At 40.7% G+C, this 20,269-nt stretch overlaps 1 protein-coding gene across 1 annotated transcript in view; it reads right to left on the bottom strand.

Moving 5' to 3' along the window:
* thbs4a (thrombospondin 4a) overlaps positions 1 to 20,269 on the bottom strand; it is a 100,384-nt gene that overhangs the window by 9,138 nt on the left and 70,977 nt on the right. Inside the window, exons 13-19 of the mRNA XM_020527102.2 lie at positions 19,025 to 19,184; positions 15,181 to 15,299; positions 12,054 to 12,106; positions 9,266 to 9,459; positions 4,890 to 5,068; positions 3,903 to 3,951; positions 2,815 to 3,011 (exon numbers count right to left, since the gene is read on the bottom strand). Of these exons, the coding sequence (XP_020382691.2) occupies positions 2,815 to 3,011; positions 3,903 to 3,951; positions 4,890 to 5,068; positions 9,266 to 9,459; positions 12,054 to 12,106; positions 15,181 to 15,299; positions 19,025 to 19,184 (951 nt within the window). The remainder of the gene's footprint in view (positions 1 to 2,814; positions 3,012 to 3,902; positions 3,952 to 4,889; positions 5,069 to 9,265; positions 9,460 to 12,053; positions 12,107 to 15,180; positions 15,300 to 19,024; positions 19,185 to 20,269) is intronic.

The raw sequence follows: 20,269 nt of genomic DNA, 5'->3' as shown, positions 1-20,269 counted from the left end.
TTATTTTTATATTAATTGCTAGTTTACCCTCGGTATATCTTTCGTTCAACTTTTTGCTTTTACAATTTTCATATCCGCTGAGACACCAGTAATTTTTTCCACATTGTATGTTTCTTTCACTTTGATACTATCCTTAACATCCCTGATTAACCATGGTCACTTTATCTCCTTCCTACAATCTCTCTACCCTGTAGGGATGTATCTTTGCTGTGAGTCATGAGCTATTTTCTTAAATGTCTCTCATAGTTCCCCAACTATTTCTTCTGCTAAACCCCTTTCCCAGTCCAATTCTGCCATTACCTCTATATAATTACTCTTACTTAAATTTGACACAATTGTTTCCTACCCAAGTTTCTCATGCTCAGGCTGAATGCTAAATTCCAACTTGTCATGGTCACTGCAAGGCGCAGTGGAAGCAACAAAAAATAAAAGTAAACATTTAACAGGAAAACGACATTCCTGAAATTGCAGAAATGACTCCAGAACAATAAACTGATTTTAGTGTAGGCATCTATCACAGCTGCATGAGCATAAACGATGAGCTAAGAAGGGAATAGTTCTGCTGACAGTAATAAAAAAAATTATTATAAAGAGTAAGACATTACTATTCTCTGATAAATCATTATCTTATGATAGGAATGTGGTCGACTCTTAACTGCCCTTTGGGCAACAAGGGATGGCCAATAACCACTGGACTAGCCAGTGATGCCCTCATTCCATGAATGAAAAAACAAGGAATAAAGAAGGAAATGGAAAGTAGAGATGGTCAGAGAGAACAGATGCTGCAATTTTTTTGGTGCAAGAAGGGGGATAAGGTGGAGTAACAAGAGCAAGATGTAACTTATTTTTATACTGCCATTTAAAGACCAGAAAGTGTTAGCAAGGACAGATGTTCCATGATGTTATTGAGGAACACAAAGTGATGTTACAAGAAATCATATAGTGTACAGTTTTGGTCTCCTTACTTGAAAAGGATGTACTGGCTCTGGCGGTGGTGCAGAGGAGGTTCACTAGGTTGATTCCAGAGTTAAGAGGGTTGGCTTAAAGCTTGAGTAGACTGGGACTGTACTCATTGGAATTTTGAAGAATGAGGGGGGATCTTACAGAAACATATAAAATTATGAAGGGAATAGATAAGATAGAAGCGAGGAGGTTGTTTCCACTGGCGGGTGGAACTAGAACCAGGAGGCATAGCCTCAAAATAAGGGGGAGCATATTTAGGACTGAGTTGAGTAGGAACTTCTTCACCCAAAGTGTTGTGAATCTGTGGAATTCCCTGCCCACTGGAACATCTGAGGCTATCTTGTTGAATGTTTTTAAGGCAAAAGTAGATAGATTTTTGAACAGTAAAGGAATTAAAGGTTATGGTGAGCGGGCAGGTGAGTGGAGCTGAGTCCACGAAAAGATCAGCCATGATATTATTGAATGATGGAGCAGGCTCAATGGGCCAGACAACTTACTCCAGCTCCTATTTCTTGTGTTCTTGTGTATAAATGTCCCAGAGAGTCATTGAGTTATCCTGGAGCAAGCTGAAGGCATTCTACCCCATGTGCATACTTGAGTAACCATTATTGATCAAATATATTAGGGCATTTTCTAATCAACCTCTTCAAAGATTTTACTACACATGTCTGGAGCAGGGGGACATGAACCCAGGGTTCCTAGCTCAGAGGTAGGGACACTACCATTGTGCCACATGAGCCCTATTCATTATCGAATCAATAAACTGCTACTCGATTCACTTCATAGCTGTCCTGTTTCAAGTGTCTTTAGATGTTTCACAACAACAGCAAGATGAATGGAGGTTGCAGCAAATTTAGTTAGTAGCTCAAAGTTAAAACAATGTGACAAACAGATTTCAAGCAGAGATATATGGGGACATACTGGTCTTGATTTTTGTTTAATTGCAAAAATATGCTTTCTTCACAGAAGGGAATCTTTATGTACATACACGGTTAATGAAGCAGTTCAGATCTATGACAACAAGGTGCAGAGCTGGATGAACACAGCAGGCCAAGCAGCATCATAGGAGCAGAAAGGCTGACGTTTCAGGCCCAGACCCTTCATCTGATGTCAAACATGTCATACACCTGTTGACCACCTTATCCACTTGTGTTGCCACTCTCTGGGAACTATGGATGCCTGTATGCCTAGATCCCTCTGTATGTTAATGCTTCTAGGAGGTTCTGCCCTTTAGTGTATACTTCCCTCCTGCATTAGACCTTCCAAAATTTGTCTGGATTAAATTCCATCCACTATTTCTCCAATCTATCTATTTCCTGCTGTGTCCTCTGGCAATCCTCCTCACCATCTGCAGCTTCCCCAGTCTTTGTCTCAATCTCTTGTTTCCCTTCTTTGTCCCGGTCATTGAGGCCAAAAAAAGTAGTGAGCAAACCTATTACGAAGACACAATATAACAAAAGCTTGGAAGTTCCACATGGGTGCTTGGCTGACGTAACTTAATCAGATGTTCAGAAGAACTCCCATTAATGTGTTTGCAGTTGCTGTGATGGAGAGGGAGTAGTTGCAAGGAAGTTCACAGCCAAAGCCTGTGCATGAGTAATAATTGAAAGGTGATCAATCCATTCCCATACTATAATGTCTGGTTTCCTAACATCCAGGATCGTGGCATTAGGGCAAATATATCCTCATCCCAATTTCGGGATTTGCTATTAACAAAGTAGGCATATACAATACCTGCTGGCATACTCATCAGAATGCACTATTAAAATTTAGAACACTACTAAAACCGCTTCCATTCTATGCGACTGTCCCTGGCAAAATCTCAACAATTGACCTTGGGGCTCAGTGTACCTTCAGCTGGATACCAGGCTCGGCCACAGCACGGAATGGTGTAGCTTGCCAGTAGGTTTGCTCAGTCTGTTTCCACATGACCACATAGAAGCTAGAACTATCCTGGTATCCAAATATAAAGCCAGCATAGTCGTCATCTGTCATGGTGTTTACGTGGAAAGTACCTTCAAAATCGACTCCATTAAAAGCAGTATAACCTGTAAGATCACCAGAAATCAGCTGTCAGGCCACTGGCCCATGTTTCCTTAGAATGAAGATTGGTCATTGGTTAGTGTAAATGCTCTCAAAATAGTAATACTGAAATGCAGCAGAGAGTAAACTGCACAGAATTATGTAGTATTTTACTGTAATTACTGGACCTGAACAAGTCAGATGTGCACTAGGTCTATGATTCATACAAATCTCTTTCCACCTTATTTCACCAAACTCTATCAGCATATCCTTCTATTCATATCATAGAATCCCTACAGTGTGGAAACAGGCCCTTCGGCCCAACAAGTCCACACTGACACACAGAGCATCCCACCCAGACCTATCCCCCTAATCTACACATCCCTGAACACTACGGGCAATTTAGCATGGCCAATCCACCTAGCCTGCACATCTTTGGATTGTGGGAGGAAACCGGAGCACCCGGAGGAAACCCACACAGACATGGGGAGAATGTGCAAACTCCACACAGACAGTCGCCCGAGGATGGAATCGAACCCTGGGTCCCTGGCGGTGTGAGGCAGCAGTGCTAACCACTGAGCCACCGTGCCGCCCCAAACCGTTTTGTTTTCTCTAGTTCCTCATTAAATCTACCTGTGCGGATTCCCCCCACCACTTCATGTGGTAGCAAATTCCAGGTCTAACTTGGTTTCTCCCAAGTTCCTGATTGGATTCATCTGTGATTAACCTATTATGAACTAATTTATAATATCCCCTTCAAAGCAGGGAACTTTCGCGATAAATAAAGGTTAGTACTTGGGACTGATAGAGAGGGACCATGTTTTAGGATATGGGTCCGTCTTCTACTGACAGGTTTGCAGGTACAAGCTAAAATACAGACACCTCTACACTGAAATGCACTGAATAATGTCACATACCAACTGCCAGACCAGGATCACTGTTCATTGTCTGCACAATTTCCATGCCCTGTAATGAATCAGTTGATTAGGGCAGATGACAATAATAATTTGCTATTATATAGCACATACTTTTATTTCACTTTCATATGAGAGGAGGTTACATAAAATAGCTACGAGAAGGTAAGGCCAATGGAAGCATTTGTAATCAAGGAATGTTAAAATCAAAAGTTGCTGGAAAAGCTCAGCAGGTCTGGCAGCATCTGCGAAGAAACAATCAGAGTTAACGTTTCGGGTCCGCTGACTGAGGAAGGGTCACCAGATCGAAAATGTTAACTCTGATATTTTTTGTTCACAGATGCTGCCAGACCTGCTGAGCTTTTCCAGCAACTTCTGTTTTTGTTCCTGATTTACAGCATCCATAGTCCTTTTCGTTTTTATTTAATGTTCAAATCAATGTGGTTCCAGACCAGCAGCTAACGTTGATCAGTGAAGGGTGAACAGGACTTGGGATGAACTAGGATATGGGCAACATATTTTTGGAATAGTTTAAGCTTATGGAAGGAGGCCAGCCAGCAGAACATTAGAATATCTGGATATAGAGGTAACAATGGCATTGAAAACAGTTCTATCTTAAGCTTAATACAGCTTTAACATACTAAGATTTCCTAAGGTACTTTACAGGAGCTTTGTCAGACAACATTCGAATGAAAACTTGGTCAAAGAGGTAGGGCTTTACATAGCATAAAGAAGGAATGGAGAGTCATGATACTCATTTGGAGAGCTGATGCAGACGTGATGGGCTGAATGGCCTCCTTCTGCACTACAACCCTTCTGTGATCTGAGGTAAAGAGAAGGAAATGTTTAGGGAAGGAATTACAGGATTTAATAGTGTCTGAGATGATTAGGGCAGGTCTTCAGGGTTAGACAGTTGTTAATTAAAATGGATAGGTACAAAACTGATGTGTTGGTGGTTTATGACATTATGTCCATTTAATAAAAAGTTACCTGATTAAGTACAACCCAGTTTGGATCAATTTGTGCATCTCCTTCAGGGTCAAGTACCACTGTTTGGTATGCTCTGAAATCAGTCAGAGTCACCTCCGCATTCTCAGGACAAACATCAATTCTGTCAATGATTTGATCATGATCAAAATCACCTTCACAGATATCTCCCACTCCATCAACTGAATTAAAGAAAGAAAGTACAATGAAATCTCTTGTATTACATATTTGCTACATTCAATGGCATGTTTTACTCAGAATTCACTGAATTTTCAAACTTGCGTTCAAACAATCACACACTAGCTGCACCCAGGGAGCAGCTTTGAGTTTCAAATTTTGTCACTATTACATAATGGTCAGAGCTGATCTAAGTGGGGTGAACGGTCACAGCCTGTTTGTATGAATTACCTTCAAAATCTTTGTGTACAAAGTCAGACCCAGATATAGATCCCAACTAGACCCCTGGAGGATGCTCTTCACTGGGTGCACTGGTTGTTGCTGCTCTTTCAGGTCAGAAATAGTGACATTTCTAGCTTTAGAGACCCTTACCCCACCACTCTGTCCCTGACACATGGACATCAGTCGGAGAAGACAAATGAGCCATGGATTTTTGGCCCCATTGAGAGTACAGAGAAAAATGGCAGTAACAATTCTGAAAATTCAAAACAGGATGCAATTAGAGGTTCACAGAATTGCACTTATTACAACAGAAAAAGACCGTGGGCGTCTAAAGATACACAAGTACACTGATAATGGTGGAATTTACTGTAGGTGATGTGAGTCACGCCTACGACTGGAAAGTCCCATGTTAACTCGTGACAGGAATGTCCATCACATTAATTGGGCAGCAGCAGGTTCACCCCAGGTCAAGAATGTTGAGTGGGTGGGAGGCAAGCAGCTCTTCATTGCCCAGCAATGCTATTAGAAAACAGTGGATGCTGCTGGTAATACACATAGCCCAGGCCCAGGATTATCAAGCAAGACCCATGCCCAGGCTAGTGATGGAAAAGTTGCAGGGTAAGAGTTATGGGAGAACGGGGTCAGAAGTGAGAACAGGTCCTCAGCAGGTTCCTTCCCATCCCAATGCTGAATCCCTCAATCAAGCGCTCTGAAAGAAGGACCACCCTGACAAGGTTTGCTTATCAGGTTCCATGCAGTGAGTCCCCTGCCCATCTCTGAGTGATTACTAGCAATGCCAAGATCCTTAAGTTGGCATTAGTTGGAAGCTTATGGAAGGTGTAAGAAAGGAGGCCAGCCAGTAGAACATTAGAATATCTGGATATAGAGGTAACAAAGTCGTTGAAAACAGTTTTGTCTTGTGTTTAATTCAGCTTTAACATAGTAAGATTTTCTAAGGCACTTCACGGGAGCTTTGTCAGACAAAATTTGAATGAAAACTTGGTCAAAGAGGTAGGGCTTTAAATAGCATAATGAAGGAGCAGAGAGTCATGATGCTCATTTTTGATGCAGACATGATGGGCTGAATGGCCTCCTCCTGGTCCTGGGGAAAGGCAGTAAGATATGTCACCCTCCTGCAGCATTCAAAGCCCTTGACACCAAATTCACCAGGTGGGATGGCATTAAATTCCATCCTAAGTCTATCTAAAATAGGTTGGGGGAATTTTACCATTTTCAGTTGAAGTAATTTGTTGTGTGAGATTTGTGGCGGCCAGTCTGCCATGCTTCAGAACAATTTTCCTCACACAAACGTGCCCCTCTTTGCTTCATTAATTGTGCAATTCCCCCTCAGGGAATTGGATGGCAGGATGTGCTGGCCACAGCTCATGCCATACGTAAAGCCCAACTGCACATCACTGCAGATGTTGCAAACCAGGAACTGTCCCCTCACAGTGGTGCCCCATGACTATAGCCCAGAGGACAGCAAAGCTCACTTTCTGCTTTACAAACAGGGACCTGGAGATTCTGTGGATGTAGTAGTAGACAGGAGGGCAGCTGTTTTTCTTGTTGACCTCCACTGGAGGCTTTACCAATCCCAGCAAGCCTAGGTTCAAATAACATTTCAGGTCAGTTCTGTGTCTCAGGTGAGGCAAGATACCCAGCAGTGTAGTAAGAACAAACTGAGAGCACAGGAACAGGGCCTTCAGCCCAGCATGTCTGTGCTGTCCATGATGCCATTGTAAACTAACCCCATCTGCCTGCACATGGTCCATGTCCCTCAAACTCTGCCTGTTAATGTCTCTATCTAAATGCCTCTTCAAAGTTGTTACATCTGCTTCTACCACCTCCCAGGCATCACATGCACCATTCTTCAGACTAGGCACTTTATAGCCTTCTGGATTTAATACTGAGTTCAACAGCTTCAAACTGTGAACCAATTCCTATTCCTTCCCTTTCTTTTAGCTTTACTTGTTACATTCTCTGTCACCATGTCCTCTCTCCCCTCCCCCCAATCCAGTGGGACTGTCTTCTCTTTCAAGTCCAGCACTGTTCTGTCATTCTCCCATTCCAATCACTTAATCTGAACTATCAACATTTTTTCTCCACAAGCACTCTACACCCCACCACTGCATTACCATATCCCCCAAAACAATAAACTGTAGCATAAATGCTGCCCCCTCCGCACTTCGCTTCAGCTCTGGTGAAAAGTCATCTCGACTCAAAACATTAGCTTGCTCTCTCTCCATGGATACTGTCTAACCCGCTGTGATCTCCAGCATTTGTTCTTTTCAGTACAGATTCCAGCATCTGCAGTAATCTGCTCCTATCCCATGCACCTACCTCTTGTGTAAAAACTTGTTTTGCACACCTCCTTTAAACTTTCCCCTCTCACTTTAAACCTATGTCCCCTAGTATTTGACATTTCCACCCTCGGAAACAGACTTGGACTATCCACCCTATCCACGTCTCTCATAATTTTATATACTTCTATCAGGTCATCCCTTAGCCTTTGATACTCTAGCAAGAACAATCCAATCTCTCCTTATATCTAAGACACTCTAATCCAGGCAACATCATGGTAAACCTCTTTTGCATCCTTTCCAAAGCCTCAGTTCCTTCCTATAGTGTGGGGACCAGAACTGCACACAGTACTCCAATGTGGCCTGGTAAAGTCTTATACAACTGCAATGTGATTTGCCAACTTTTATACTCAATGCCCTGACTGATGAAGGTAAGCATGCCATATATCTTCTTCACCACCTTATACACTTGTGTTGCCACTTTCGGGGAGCTATGGACTTGCATCCCAAGATCCTCCTGTATATCAAGCCTCCTAAGGGTCCTGCCATTAACTGTATAGTTTCCTCTTGCATTTGACATCCCAAAATGTATCACCTCACACTTGTCCAGATTAAACTCCACCTGCTAATTCTCCGCCCAACTTTCAAACTGATCTATACCATGCTGTATCCTTTGACAACCTTCCTCACTATTCGCAACTCCATCAAATTTCACATCTTCTGCAAACTTACTAATGAGACCACCTACATTTTCTTCCAAATCATTTATATATGTTATAAACAACAGAGGTCCCAGCACTGATCCTTGTTGAGCACCACTGGTCACAGACCTCCATAGGAAAATTCTCCTCCACAACTATGATCCATCTTCTATGACCAAGCCAACTTACCAACTCACCATGGATTCCATTAATCTTCTGGAGCAATCTACCATGAGGGACCTTGTCAGATGCTTTAGTAAAGTCCATATAGACAACATCCACAGCTTTATCCTTATCACTCATCTCCATCACTTCCTAAAAAAAACTCAATCAAATTTGTGTGACAAGATTTCCCCTGCCCAAAGCCATACTGACTGCCCCTGAGAAGCTCCATGATCTTCTGTGCTTTGCAAAGTAAGTACCACAATCTTCTCTCTGCCACTTTTACAGTCACAGGACCAGCACTCACACAACTGTCCCACTGCACACAGCCCTCATCAATGCTCGTAGACTATAACTCTCACTATTGCTTGCATACTGGCTGCCATCATTTCATCCTCCAAAACTCCCTGCCCTCTGTGCTTCCTACTTACACTCTTTGACAAAATGCACAGGCACGCACAGGAGCAGCAGGCAGGTTTGTCAGAGGCACTCCATATGCTAGACTGAAGGATGGAGGAGTCCACCAACATGATCAGTTTGGTAGTGGCTCTGGTATGTGTTATCTGGCTGCCTCCATAAACAGAGTTAAATCAGAACATAGAAGGGAGGGAATAACTCAGGAAAATCACAATTACCAGAGAAATGACACTGAGTAAATTATTCAACCCATGAGCTGACAAGTGCCCAGATTCTGATGGACCTCATCCCAGGCCCTTAGAAGAAGTGGCTAGTAAGATAGTTGACGCATTGGTCTAAAACTTCCTTGATTTGAGTACGGTCCCATTAAAATTTGAACACAAGTAGCATTCAGACTCACAGTTATCATCCTCCTGCCCTGGATTAGCTACCAGCCTGCAATTATCTGGTCCAGGTGGAAATACATCTGGAATTCCATCATTGTCATCATCGTCATCACACTCATCTCCAAGCCCATCCTTATCTGTGTCCAACTGGGAGCTGTTAATGACGGTGGGGCAGTTGTCATTGCTGTCTTGGTGCCCATCTCCATCACTGGTAACGTAAAGCAGTGTTTTGAAGTATAATAGCATTTTATCTTTTTGCTAGAGTTGTGTTTGAAATAGCCGTTATAAATATTTTATAAATCATTATGACTTTAAAAGACACTTTTCTTTATCATTTACATTTATATCACCGGAAATAAACTGTAGAACCCAAGCTCAGAATCATACACTCATGCATACCTTCTGATGAACTTGGTCTGTTACACTATAAGACAGAACATCGTCAGATATGAATGGAAGTGTCAATATGGGAAAATTCAACATTACTCTATTTTTAGAACTTTTAGCTGTTGAAACGTTGTAAGATTTGTCAAGTTACATATTTTCCACTTACTTTAAGAAAGACATATAATATTACTGCTGCCACTGTGGTTTTAAATGGCTGCCAGATACTCATGGTAAGTGTGTTTTGACCATTGGGTAGCCAGACCAAATATTTGCATGGGCTGATCATGAACCAATCCCATTGATATTTGAGTGTATTTTATAGGCATAATTTTCCACCTCATGGTGGGAAACAGTGAAAGTACATACTACAAATTTGTGTGTACAATGTACATGATCTTCCTGTAGCCAAATATCAAATGGTCAGCCCTGGTAGAGGATCCTTCCCACCAGCAGCTCATTCCAAAATAGACTCTTGTAAGGTACACTATCCTCAAATGTTAATGGAATTAGGTAAAAATTGAACCAAGAATATATTCTTTTACATCAGCCATTCTGATGAAGAGTCACTGGACTCAAAATGTTAACTTTTGTTTTCTCCCTACATATTCTGCCAGACCTGTTGCGTTTTGCCAGCAATTTCTGTTTTTGTTTGAGACTCTGTCTTGATTTTGCCATCAATATGGCGTATCTATGTCAACTGTGTTGACATCTAAAGACAGCCTGAAAAAAAGGATGCTCACAAACATGTCAACTGGACAGCACTTTAGCGTGTCTAGTCCCTGAATATCCATCCTTATTTCTCAATCTACTTCCACAACTTTGGAAGCTCATAGAACATAGAACATAGAACATTACAGCGCAGTACAGGCCCTTTGGCCCTCGATGTTGCGCCGACCTGTGAAACCAATCTGAAGCCCATCTAACCTAAACTATTCCATTATCATCCATATGTTTATCCAATGACCATTTAAATGCCCTTAAAGTGGGCGAGTCTACTATTTTTGCAGGCAGGGCATTCCACGCCCTTACTACTCTCTGAGTAAAGAAAGCTCAGCCGAACTCCATGGAAATGGTGTAGACTATCATTCTGACCAAATGAAACACTTCTCCACAGGCTCCACCAATTCTCTCAGTAGCTACGGCAGGACATCAGGAAAAATCCAATTAAATTCAGGACTTGCATAGTTTAACAAGCAATCTTTTCCCAGGTAGACATGCTTTAATAGCATTTGATATCCTGGCAGGATATTGGGCTTTAATTTCCAATTTTGTTATAATTGAAATAAATAATGAAGTATAACATCTAGTCAGAAAACAGTGCAAAAGCTTGTAAAGGCTGCAAGTTGCACCCTGATGATGATTTCAACACTGAAGTAGTGAAAATAATTTTCAGGAAGAATGAGAAATCTTTTGCATGTTTATCTGATTCAGCACTGCCTGCTAGCATTTGATGAAGTATTTGCTGTGGTCTTTATTAAATACTGTTTGGGAGTGAGGGAATTACTTACATTGAACTGGATGCTATGCGGTTAGCAGCAAATTACTACAGATGCTGGAATTTGTACTAAAAACAACAAATGCTGGAGATGGCAGTGGTTCAGACAGCATCCATGGAGAGAGAGCAAGGTAACAGTTCGAGTCTAGAGACCCTTCATCAGAACTATGCTGTTATCTTATTTCAACCCAAACAGATTAAAATGCTAAAGTAGTCTATTGAGATACCTATACTGAAGTACACAATGTTGAGATGTGAACTCTTGCCTACAGAGTTTATAGTGACTTTCACATTTTAGCAAGGCGCTGATATAGGTTGGCTTAAGCTGTGATCAAAACCACTACACCTCCAGTAACTGTTACACATTATCTCTGCCAGAAACAGGAAATGTTATGTTAGACCAATTCAAAGAGTATTCTAGTGGGTATTTAAGAGACTGTCATGGCCAGAGCCCTGTAGACTCATTATTCTCACTCAAAAGGAGTACTATGTTTGACACAGCAGATTGTAAAAAGGGAGTAAATCACCAAAGAGAGATAAGACCAGTGGAAGATAGGCAGACAGCATTTCACATAGCCCAAGGACTGATCCTCCAATGGACTGTGATATTAACTTCTTTTTCCTTAAACGTTCAACCATTAAACTTCAAATATTGAAGTCTGGATTAGATATAATAGACATCTTTTTAATTTTAATTGCTAAGTATCATTTTAGAGCTTATTGTGCTGAACAAATTATATCAGTGATTTTTATACGTATGTTACAGAATTCCAAAAAGCATCTAATGTTTCATTAACCTCTCCCGAGCTGTTAAAATAAATTTATGCAGCCTTTCAAATAGCACAGGGAGGACAATGTCCCTTTTCTTACCAAGGAGAGACAGTACATTTCAGAAATATCTAACCATTGCAGTAAGGTACCTGTCTTGATTTGTGTCACAGGAATCTCCAACAAGATCATTATCAATGTCTGACTGTAAACAGAAAGAAACAGTGGGTGTTAGAGGTAAAGCAAACAGGTCAAAAGACACTGTGCATATAAATAAGATTGATATTCAGAGAAATTCACATAGCACCTCACATAAAGTAATACAGGTTACAATTTGTGAAAGTTATTGCAAGCCATACTCCAAAGAATAACAACCTTTTTCTGTAGGAACTGAACAAGGAATTTCAGAATTCTATTTTGTTCAAAAAGCACACAAATTATAGACAGTCAATGTGGCGTTTTCTAAATTCCTACTTTAGAAATAAAAACAGTCTGACTCCAAACCAAAACACAAAAAGATTCTAAATAAGGCTTCACACCTAACATGCATTGTTTGACCTAAAATGTCACCTCTTCTTTACACTGATAAAACCTTTAGTTCTCTCAGGACAGTGACTTGAAAGGAATTCAAGGATTTACATGTACATATTAATCAATTAAAACCTTCTAACTGATTAAAGATTTAACACCATCTTAGATTTGTTTAATACATCCTCATCAGTTGTGTGACCCTTTGATCTTTTACTTATAAATTCTGTGTCTGGTACTACCTCTCTCACTAACACCTGAAGAAGGACTGGGGCTCCGAAAGCTTGTGTTTTCAAATAAACCTGTTGGACTATAACCTGGTGTCATGTGATTTCTGACCTTATCCACCCCTGTCCAATACCAGCACCTCCATATCAGAATTCTGCCAGAAAGTCATTTTCGTCTCTCCATAGGAAACATAACAAACATGCAAATCAAAGTAAACTATTTTCACCAAAGTACAACTTCCGTTTTTAATGTAAGTCAACAGGAAACAGGCAAATCAAAGCAAAATTTATTGATAATGATCTAAGATTGTGATGGAGGCTGAGATATATCCTGTGTACAGACTGAGGAAATTATTCTGTTAAGTCGAAACAGATTATATTCTTTTAGAAAAGACAACCAGTAACTAGACAAGTTATGTATTTTAACATGTTATGTTGGATTTTTATAAGTGGATGACTTGAGTTTCATATCTTTAAGTGATACTTATTTTGAAGTAATTATACACAAAAATTGTATTTACGAGTAATTTTTTCAGAATTTTTTGGATAACTTTTTGTGATTATCAAGAACAATACTTTGCACATACTTTCCAATTTAATGCATTCAGTAGTAAGCATTTTTACTTCAGGTACAGTACAGAGAAATGCTTTTCACTTCATGATTGAATTCTAAGACAGCAACATCAAAAACTATTGTATTTATTCTGTTTACACTCTAATTTCAGACCAGTAGAGGACAACTGGTATAAAAGTAAATTGTCCTGCTTACAGGTGAGCTATTCAGGGACTTTAAATGCTGTCTGCATCTTTAAGAAGAAATGACAAGGGCTTGAATTTACCGTGCATGTTATGAACTTGCTATTGTCATTAAGTTATCAATACCAGTGCTATTATGATTTTATGATTAAAAGTAGATTTTAGTAGTACTCATTCAGTTCTATTGCCCCAAGAAACTACGTGACAGAGAAATACAGAGCTGATGTGATAATGTAACAATATTTTAACAAGCAGCAATCCTCTTTACTTTCAAGTGCAATACACAGTGGGAATCTGAAAATCATTGATGATATGTCTCAGTCACATAGATGAGGGGATGTCACTGTCACGATATGCAATGCAATGAAAAGTGTGCCCATGTGACCGAAGGCACAGTCATCTGATTGGGGCAAAGGTAACAATTCTGCAGTCTTAGGGACACAGGCCTGTGCTTCTCTTCACTTCAGCTGAAGGAGCAGTGTTTCGAAAGCTTGTGATTTCAAATAAACCTATTGGACTATTACCTGGTCTCATGTGACTTCTGACCTTATCCACCCGAGTCCAAAACCTCTACATCATGGTATTAAGGAGGCATGGGGCTGGAGAAGATTAAAGTCACTGTGAAGCAAATTGAGCAAGGAGGTGAGAATTTCAATGTGGCTGGTGTCTATCAGAATCCTTGATCTTTTGAAATGTGATGAACCTGTGGAAATCCTGATCACAGAAGGCTGTGGAGCCAAAGTAACTGAATATATTTAAGAAAGAAATAGATGGATTTCAAGGATATCATTAAGCTAGAGAGAGTTCTGAAGAGATTTACCAGGATGTTGCCGGGTATGGAAGATTTGAGATATAAAGAAAGGCTGGAAGGGCTGGGACTTCTTTCACTGGAGCACAGGAGGTTGAGGGGTGATCTTATAGAGGTTTATAAAATAATGAGGGGTATAAATAGGGTCAATGGTAGGTGTCTTTTCCCTTGGATGGAGGATTTCAAGATTAGGAGGCATATTTTTAAGGTGACAAGACAGTGATCTAAAAAAAGATGTGGGGGCATTTTCTTTTACACAAATGGTGGTTGGCATGTGGAATGAACTTCCTGAGGAAGTGGTGGATGTGGGCACAGTTACAACTTTTAAAAGACACTTAGATAAGTACATGAATAGGAAAGGTTTGGAGGGATATGGGCCAGGAGCAGGCAGGTGGGCCTAGTTTAATTTGGCATTATATTTGGCATGGACTGGTTGGACCGAAGGGTCTGTTTCCGTGCTGTATGATTCTATGACTCTGTCAAGGGATATGAGGAGAATGTGGGAGCATGGCATTGAGATAGAGGAATGACAGGCTGGGCTGGATGGGCTGAATGGCATATTCCTGCTCCTACTTTCTGTGTTTCTATTGATGTTCTGGAAGCGGGCAGCATGACACATGGGTCATAGGTAATTGCAGCTTAGGGTAGAGTATAATGCAGTTAGCTGAGTTTTGGATGAGCTGTGTTTTCAAAAGGGGAAGGGGCTGTTTGAAGAGGAACATTGTTGAACCTGAAACCTGAAATGGATTCCATCCTGCTGCACTCATATCTCTCACTTCTGACGAACACAATTTGTTTCAGCGAAAAGCACTTGCAATCAAATGAAGCATGCAAAATAAAAATAGGAGCTGTTGCAGCATGCTTACTCTGTAACAGGGTGCAACCTCTTAAAGATGTTGTTCAGCATTTAACAAAGTATTACAGTTTGCAAAGGATAATGACAAGGCTGCTCTCTCAGACCTGGTTAGGGTTGACGACATCAGGGCAGCTGTCACAAGCATCGCCGACACCATCGTTATCTTTGTCCTTCTGGTCTATATTGGGAACTCTTTGACAGTTGTCCAAGAAATTTTTAATCCCTGGAGGAAGATGCAAAAGGTGCACATTAACTAAACCTGGTTTATCTGAATGACTAATGCTGAGATTCAATAGAGTGCAGGATGAGTTTATACTTTGGGATATGATAAACACAGGATGAAAATGCAAAATAAAATTGGAAGACTATTTAAAAAAAACAGGAATAAGCACCAAAAACTGTCGATTTAAGCAACTAGTATCTTCAATGACTGGACTCATAGAAATGTTATCACTAAGAGACATCAGCCTGCACAACATGCCTGTGTCAGAGCAGATGAAAGAGGTGCTACAACTTACCCTATCAACCTATTCAAATCCCACTGAACTCCGACCTCCCATAACAATCTTTCAATCTCTCAAATTGAATGTCATAATTTATTTTGGTATTTTTGGCAAATTTCAAAGGCCGAATCCTAAATTATATACGTGTATAGAAAATAACGTCAACTCCAATACCAATCACTATAGAACATCAGACGTCACATCATTTCAGTCTTTGCTTGTTGCCACTGAATGTAAAGTAGGAGGTTAACAGATATATCTATTTAAATGGCATACTTCATTACAGGGACTGGTTGGGGTGGTGATCATTTAGATAAACATTTGAAACCTAGCTATGGGGAGAGTACCCAGGGGTGGGCTTAGTTCAGATCTGCTCTCGGCACAGATAAAATGGACCAAAATTGTGTTTTTCCGTGCTGAAAATAATCTATTGTCCGAAAAGTAGAAGATAAGATATTATATTGACAAAGTATAAAGCAGTGAAGATTGGAAAAAAAATGGTATATACACATCATCCGGGAAAGCTATTTGAATAGCTAATAGTGAAGTTGAAAAAGAGCTAGGGAGCTCTATTATATACGATCCTCAGCATAACCAGTCACCGCACTGAAACAACCAAATAAATAAATTGAATATAAAACTATGTATCTCAAAAATTACTGCAGAGGAAGTGACACTCAAAAGATATCTAGTGCTTGTTATGAGAGATCAGGGTCAATGGGATTTGAATAGGTTGATAGCATAAGTTGTAGCACTTCATTTCTCAGCACTGACACAGGCATGTTGTTTAGGATGACTTCTCTCAGTGATAACATTTCTATGATCCCAGTCATTTAAAATACTGGTCATTTAAATCAACTATTTTTGGTGCTTATTCCTGTTTCTTCATTTTTTTGGGAAATGGCGCTTCAAAGCAGAGCTGCGGAGATAATGTAGGTTCCCCAAGGGCAGACATTGGAGTCAGTTGCTACCTGTGTGAACTATGATGTTGTCTGCCTTCAGGGAATTTATAAATTCTGCATAGCACCATGTTTAGGTGATATTCGACGAATGAATTTCTGCCCAGAACCTCATCTTAGATGATGAGCCAGATTTTCCAGTTACGACATTGTCACACCCCAAATGTAGGACCCAAGATGCATGTCAGGAGTCTACAAATGTCCCATCATACTGACTCTGTAGGAATTCTGGAGGACAATTTCCCTTCTAACCCAGAACCTCCGATAAAACATAACTGGATTGCCACTCATTCCCCACAATCCCCCCCACCCTGTGTCACTTGCACCCTGGGAAACATTAGACAAGAAAATCTTCATCTAACTCCTTGGTAATTATACAACTGACTCCCCCAGTCACTCACACAGTGCCCACCAGCATCCCTATCAATCTTCAACATTGTGGCCCCAACCACATGACTACCCATCCTTGCCCAAGAACTACCAACCACACCGACACATAACACCCATCTATCACCCTATCCAGCTTCCATACTATTCACTCATCCACCTTACCTACACACACTCTCACATTCACCCCCTAACTCATTCACACTGAGGTTCTTGGGACAATAAACAGTTACCAGAATAAGGCCATCAACAATTTAGAAAGGGAAGCACTCAGGAAGCATTCAGAAGAAAACCATGACAATGAATCCTAATGTCAGTGCTATGAGGATAGGTTGAAAAACATGAGCTTTTCAGTCTTGTGAAGGAGTTGATGGTAAAGTGGTCTTATTGAAATATATTAAATGGCAATTCTGAGGAACTGATCAATGTGGAAAATTGCTTCAAAGTTGAATTGTAAGAGCGACACAAGTTCAAACTAGTGAGCGGTGAGGGAAGGAAATTTTTCTTCGCAAAAATGGGTAGGCCACAACTGGAGTACTATGTGCAGTTTTGATCACCACATTGAGGGAAGGATGTGATTGCATTGGATGGGATGCAGCAAAAGAGATACATCAGGATGCTGCCTGGGATGGAGCAGTCTAGCTGTGAAGAGAGGCTGGATAAGCTTGGGTTGTTTTCTTTGGAGTAGTGAAGACTGAGGAGTCACCTGAGAGAGGTGAATAAGATAATGAGGGGCAAGGACAGAGTGACTACAAAGCAGCTGTCCTCTTTTGTTGAAGGATCAATAAGAAGGGGCAGAAGGTTTAGAGATAATTTGAGGAAAAACATTTTCACCCTAAGAGTGTGGGGATCTGGAATGCACTGTGTGGGAGGGTAATTGAAGCAGGAAACATGCAATCTTTAAGAAGTACTTGGATGAGCAATTGAAGTATCATAACATTTAAGGCTATTGACCAAATGCTGGAAAGTGGGAATAGTGCAGGTGGTAGTATATTTCTAGGGGTACAGACTCGATGGGCCGAACAATCTCTCCTGTACAGACTTTAGGCTCAGGTTACTTTAATATCTGTTCAAGCCAAAAAGAAACTGCACACATGGAATCCAAGGTGGACGACAGAAGACAGAAAAGTCATGGAACCGGCTGTGCTCACTAAACCACTGATGTGACAGTGCTTGATTATGTTTTAACTCAGGGCTGTGCAGCGACCATGGTACCAGAGAAAACAGGAAAATTAAAGACTCCCTGCCTGAAGTCTGCACCAGTGAGTTGGTTTCGTCCAACTCAAACTGCCTGAGAAACAACAAGCGTTACAATGTACTTCTCCGTAATTATTTCTAATACGTCTCTAAATCTCTGGTCTGATTTTCTGAATAGATGACCTCATGTGGGATGAAGCAACTTCCTCGTTCTAATTTATCATTGACATTTTCATTAAATACAGCAACCTTTATGGTTCAATGATGAGGAAATCTGGAGCACTGAGTTTTATATGGGAGAAAGTTTAACAATCAGTGTTTAACACAAGGAGCTACAACGTATCAGTGAAATAGGGATGAACAGATAAGCACTTGAATGAGTTGTAACAAGTGGGTCAAAAATTTATAATATATTATTATTATTTGAAAGCTTGACGTGTAAAATAGATATAAATTGGATCTTTTTTGGTTTTGTGAAAGTGACTTATGTCTACGTGCTTCGGGAACAAGACAGTAATAACGAGAATCACATCTGGTGAATGTGCAAGAATTTGCCAAAAGGGCAGTGCTTGCAAACCTGTCAGTTGTGTATGAAATTTTAGAATGAAGAACAGGCCTGATACATCACTAGGGTTGAGTGTCTGTAAAGAGTATTGCTGGGAAGAGGGATGAATCTTTCTTTTGGCCATTTATTTCACATTTCGTTTACATAGCAAACTTATACTGCTTTGTTAAAAGTACATTGGCAGCCTCTTGTGAACACGTTCAGTGACTGACTACCATGGCAATCAAATTGCAAAAATAACACCAGGTTTCACGTTGGAGTCTGATTTCTCCTGCATCACCATCAGCTGGGATCATAATACGAGTGTTAGAGGTTTTTGCTTGAGGTAAGTACTTACCATCTCCATCCATATCATCATCACAGGCATCACCTTTCCCATCACTATCTGTGTCAATCTGGTCATTGTTAACTGATATTCGACAGTTGTCGCAAGCATCTCCATAGTTATCTTCGTCAGCATTCAGTTGATTGATGTTACGAACCAACACACAGTTATCCTGAAAAGAGGATGTTTATCCTGTCATGGGATAAAGTGCCTCAGAAATGTTACAGCCCACCCTCTTAGACTTGTCCCTGTCCTGCAGCTATACTTAGACAAATACAGAGAATGCTGGAGGAACTTCTGAAGAAGAGTCATTCTGGACACAAAATGTTAACCTCTCTTTCTCTCTTCACAGCTGCTGCCAGATCTGCTGAGTTTCTCCAGCATTCTGTGTGCTTGTTTCAGATTTCCAGTATCCCTAGTATTTTGCTTTTATTCGCTGTACTTGGTTTGGTTTTCTGCAGACTTCAGCTCATTTTCAATGTTTAATTATTTGCAAATACAGTCATAAGGATAATCAACCAGCCACAGACAAATAAACAACTGAAACAGCCTGCTTGGAATTATTGAACTGAGAAATGGGCATTTACTAGCAATGACAACACAAAACATTTACAATGAGGAAAAGGAGTTTAGGACAAGACTGTTACTTTCCACTTTTTAAAAAAATTATGCACAGGATGTGGTCATTTAACAGATCAACCTTTGTTCTCATCCTTTATTGTCCTTTCGAAGTTGCTGATGAACTTCCTTCTTGAACTGCAGCAGTTCATGTGGTCTAGGGACACCCACAGTGCCATTAGGAAGAGTTCCAGAATTTTGACCCATGAACAATGAAGAAACGGTGATATGGTTTCAAGTCAGGATGGTGTGTGACTTGTAAGAAAATTTGCAGGTGACAATGCTCCCGTGCATCTGCTGCCGTTGTCCTTCCAAGTAATTGTGAGTTTGGAAGGTACTATCTAAAGAACCTTGGTAATTTTCTGCAGTGCATCTTGTAGATGGTACACACTGCTGCTGCAGAGCATCGGTGATAGACGGAGTGAATATTGGAGGTGATAGATGGGGTTTGAATCCAGTGGGCTGTTTTGTCCTTGGTGGTTTTGAGCCTCCTGATGCTGTTGGAGCTGCATTTATCCAGCCAAGTCTAGAGGATTTCATCGCACTCCTGACAGGTGCCTTGTAGATGATGGACAGGCTTAAGGGAGTTGGGAGTTGGGAGTTGGGAGTTGGGAGTTGGGAGTTGGGAGTTGGGAGTTG

The sequence above is a fragment of the Rhincodon typus genome, chromosome 3 (assembly GCF_021869965.1).
Source record: "Rhincodon typus isolate 14 chromosome 3, sRhiTyp1.1, whole genome shotgun sequence".
Lineage (NCBI taxonomy): Eukaryota > Metazoa > Chordata > Chondrichthyes > Orectolobiformes > Rhincodontidae > Rhincodon > Rhincodon typus.
The sequence above is the reverse complement of the archived record's forward strand: the minus strand, read 5'-3'. Positions and strand labels throughout refer to the sequence as shown.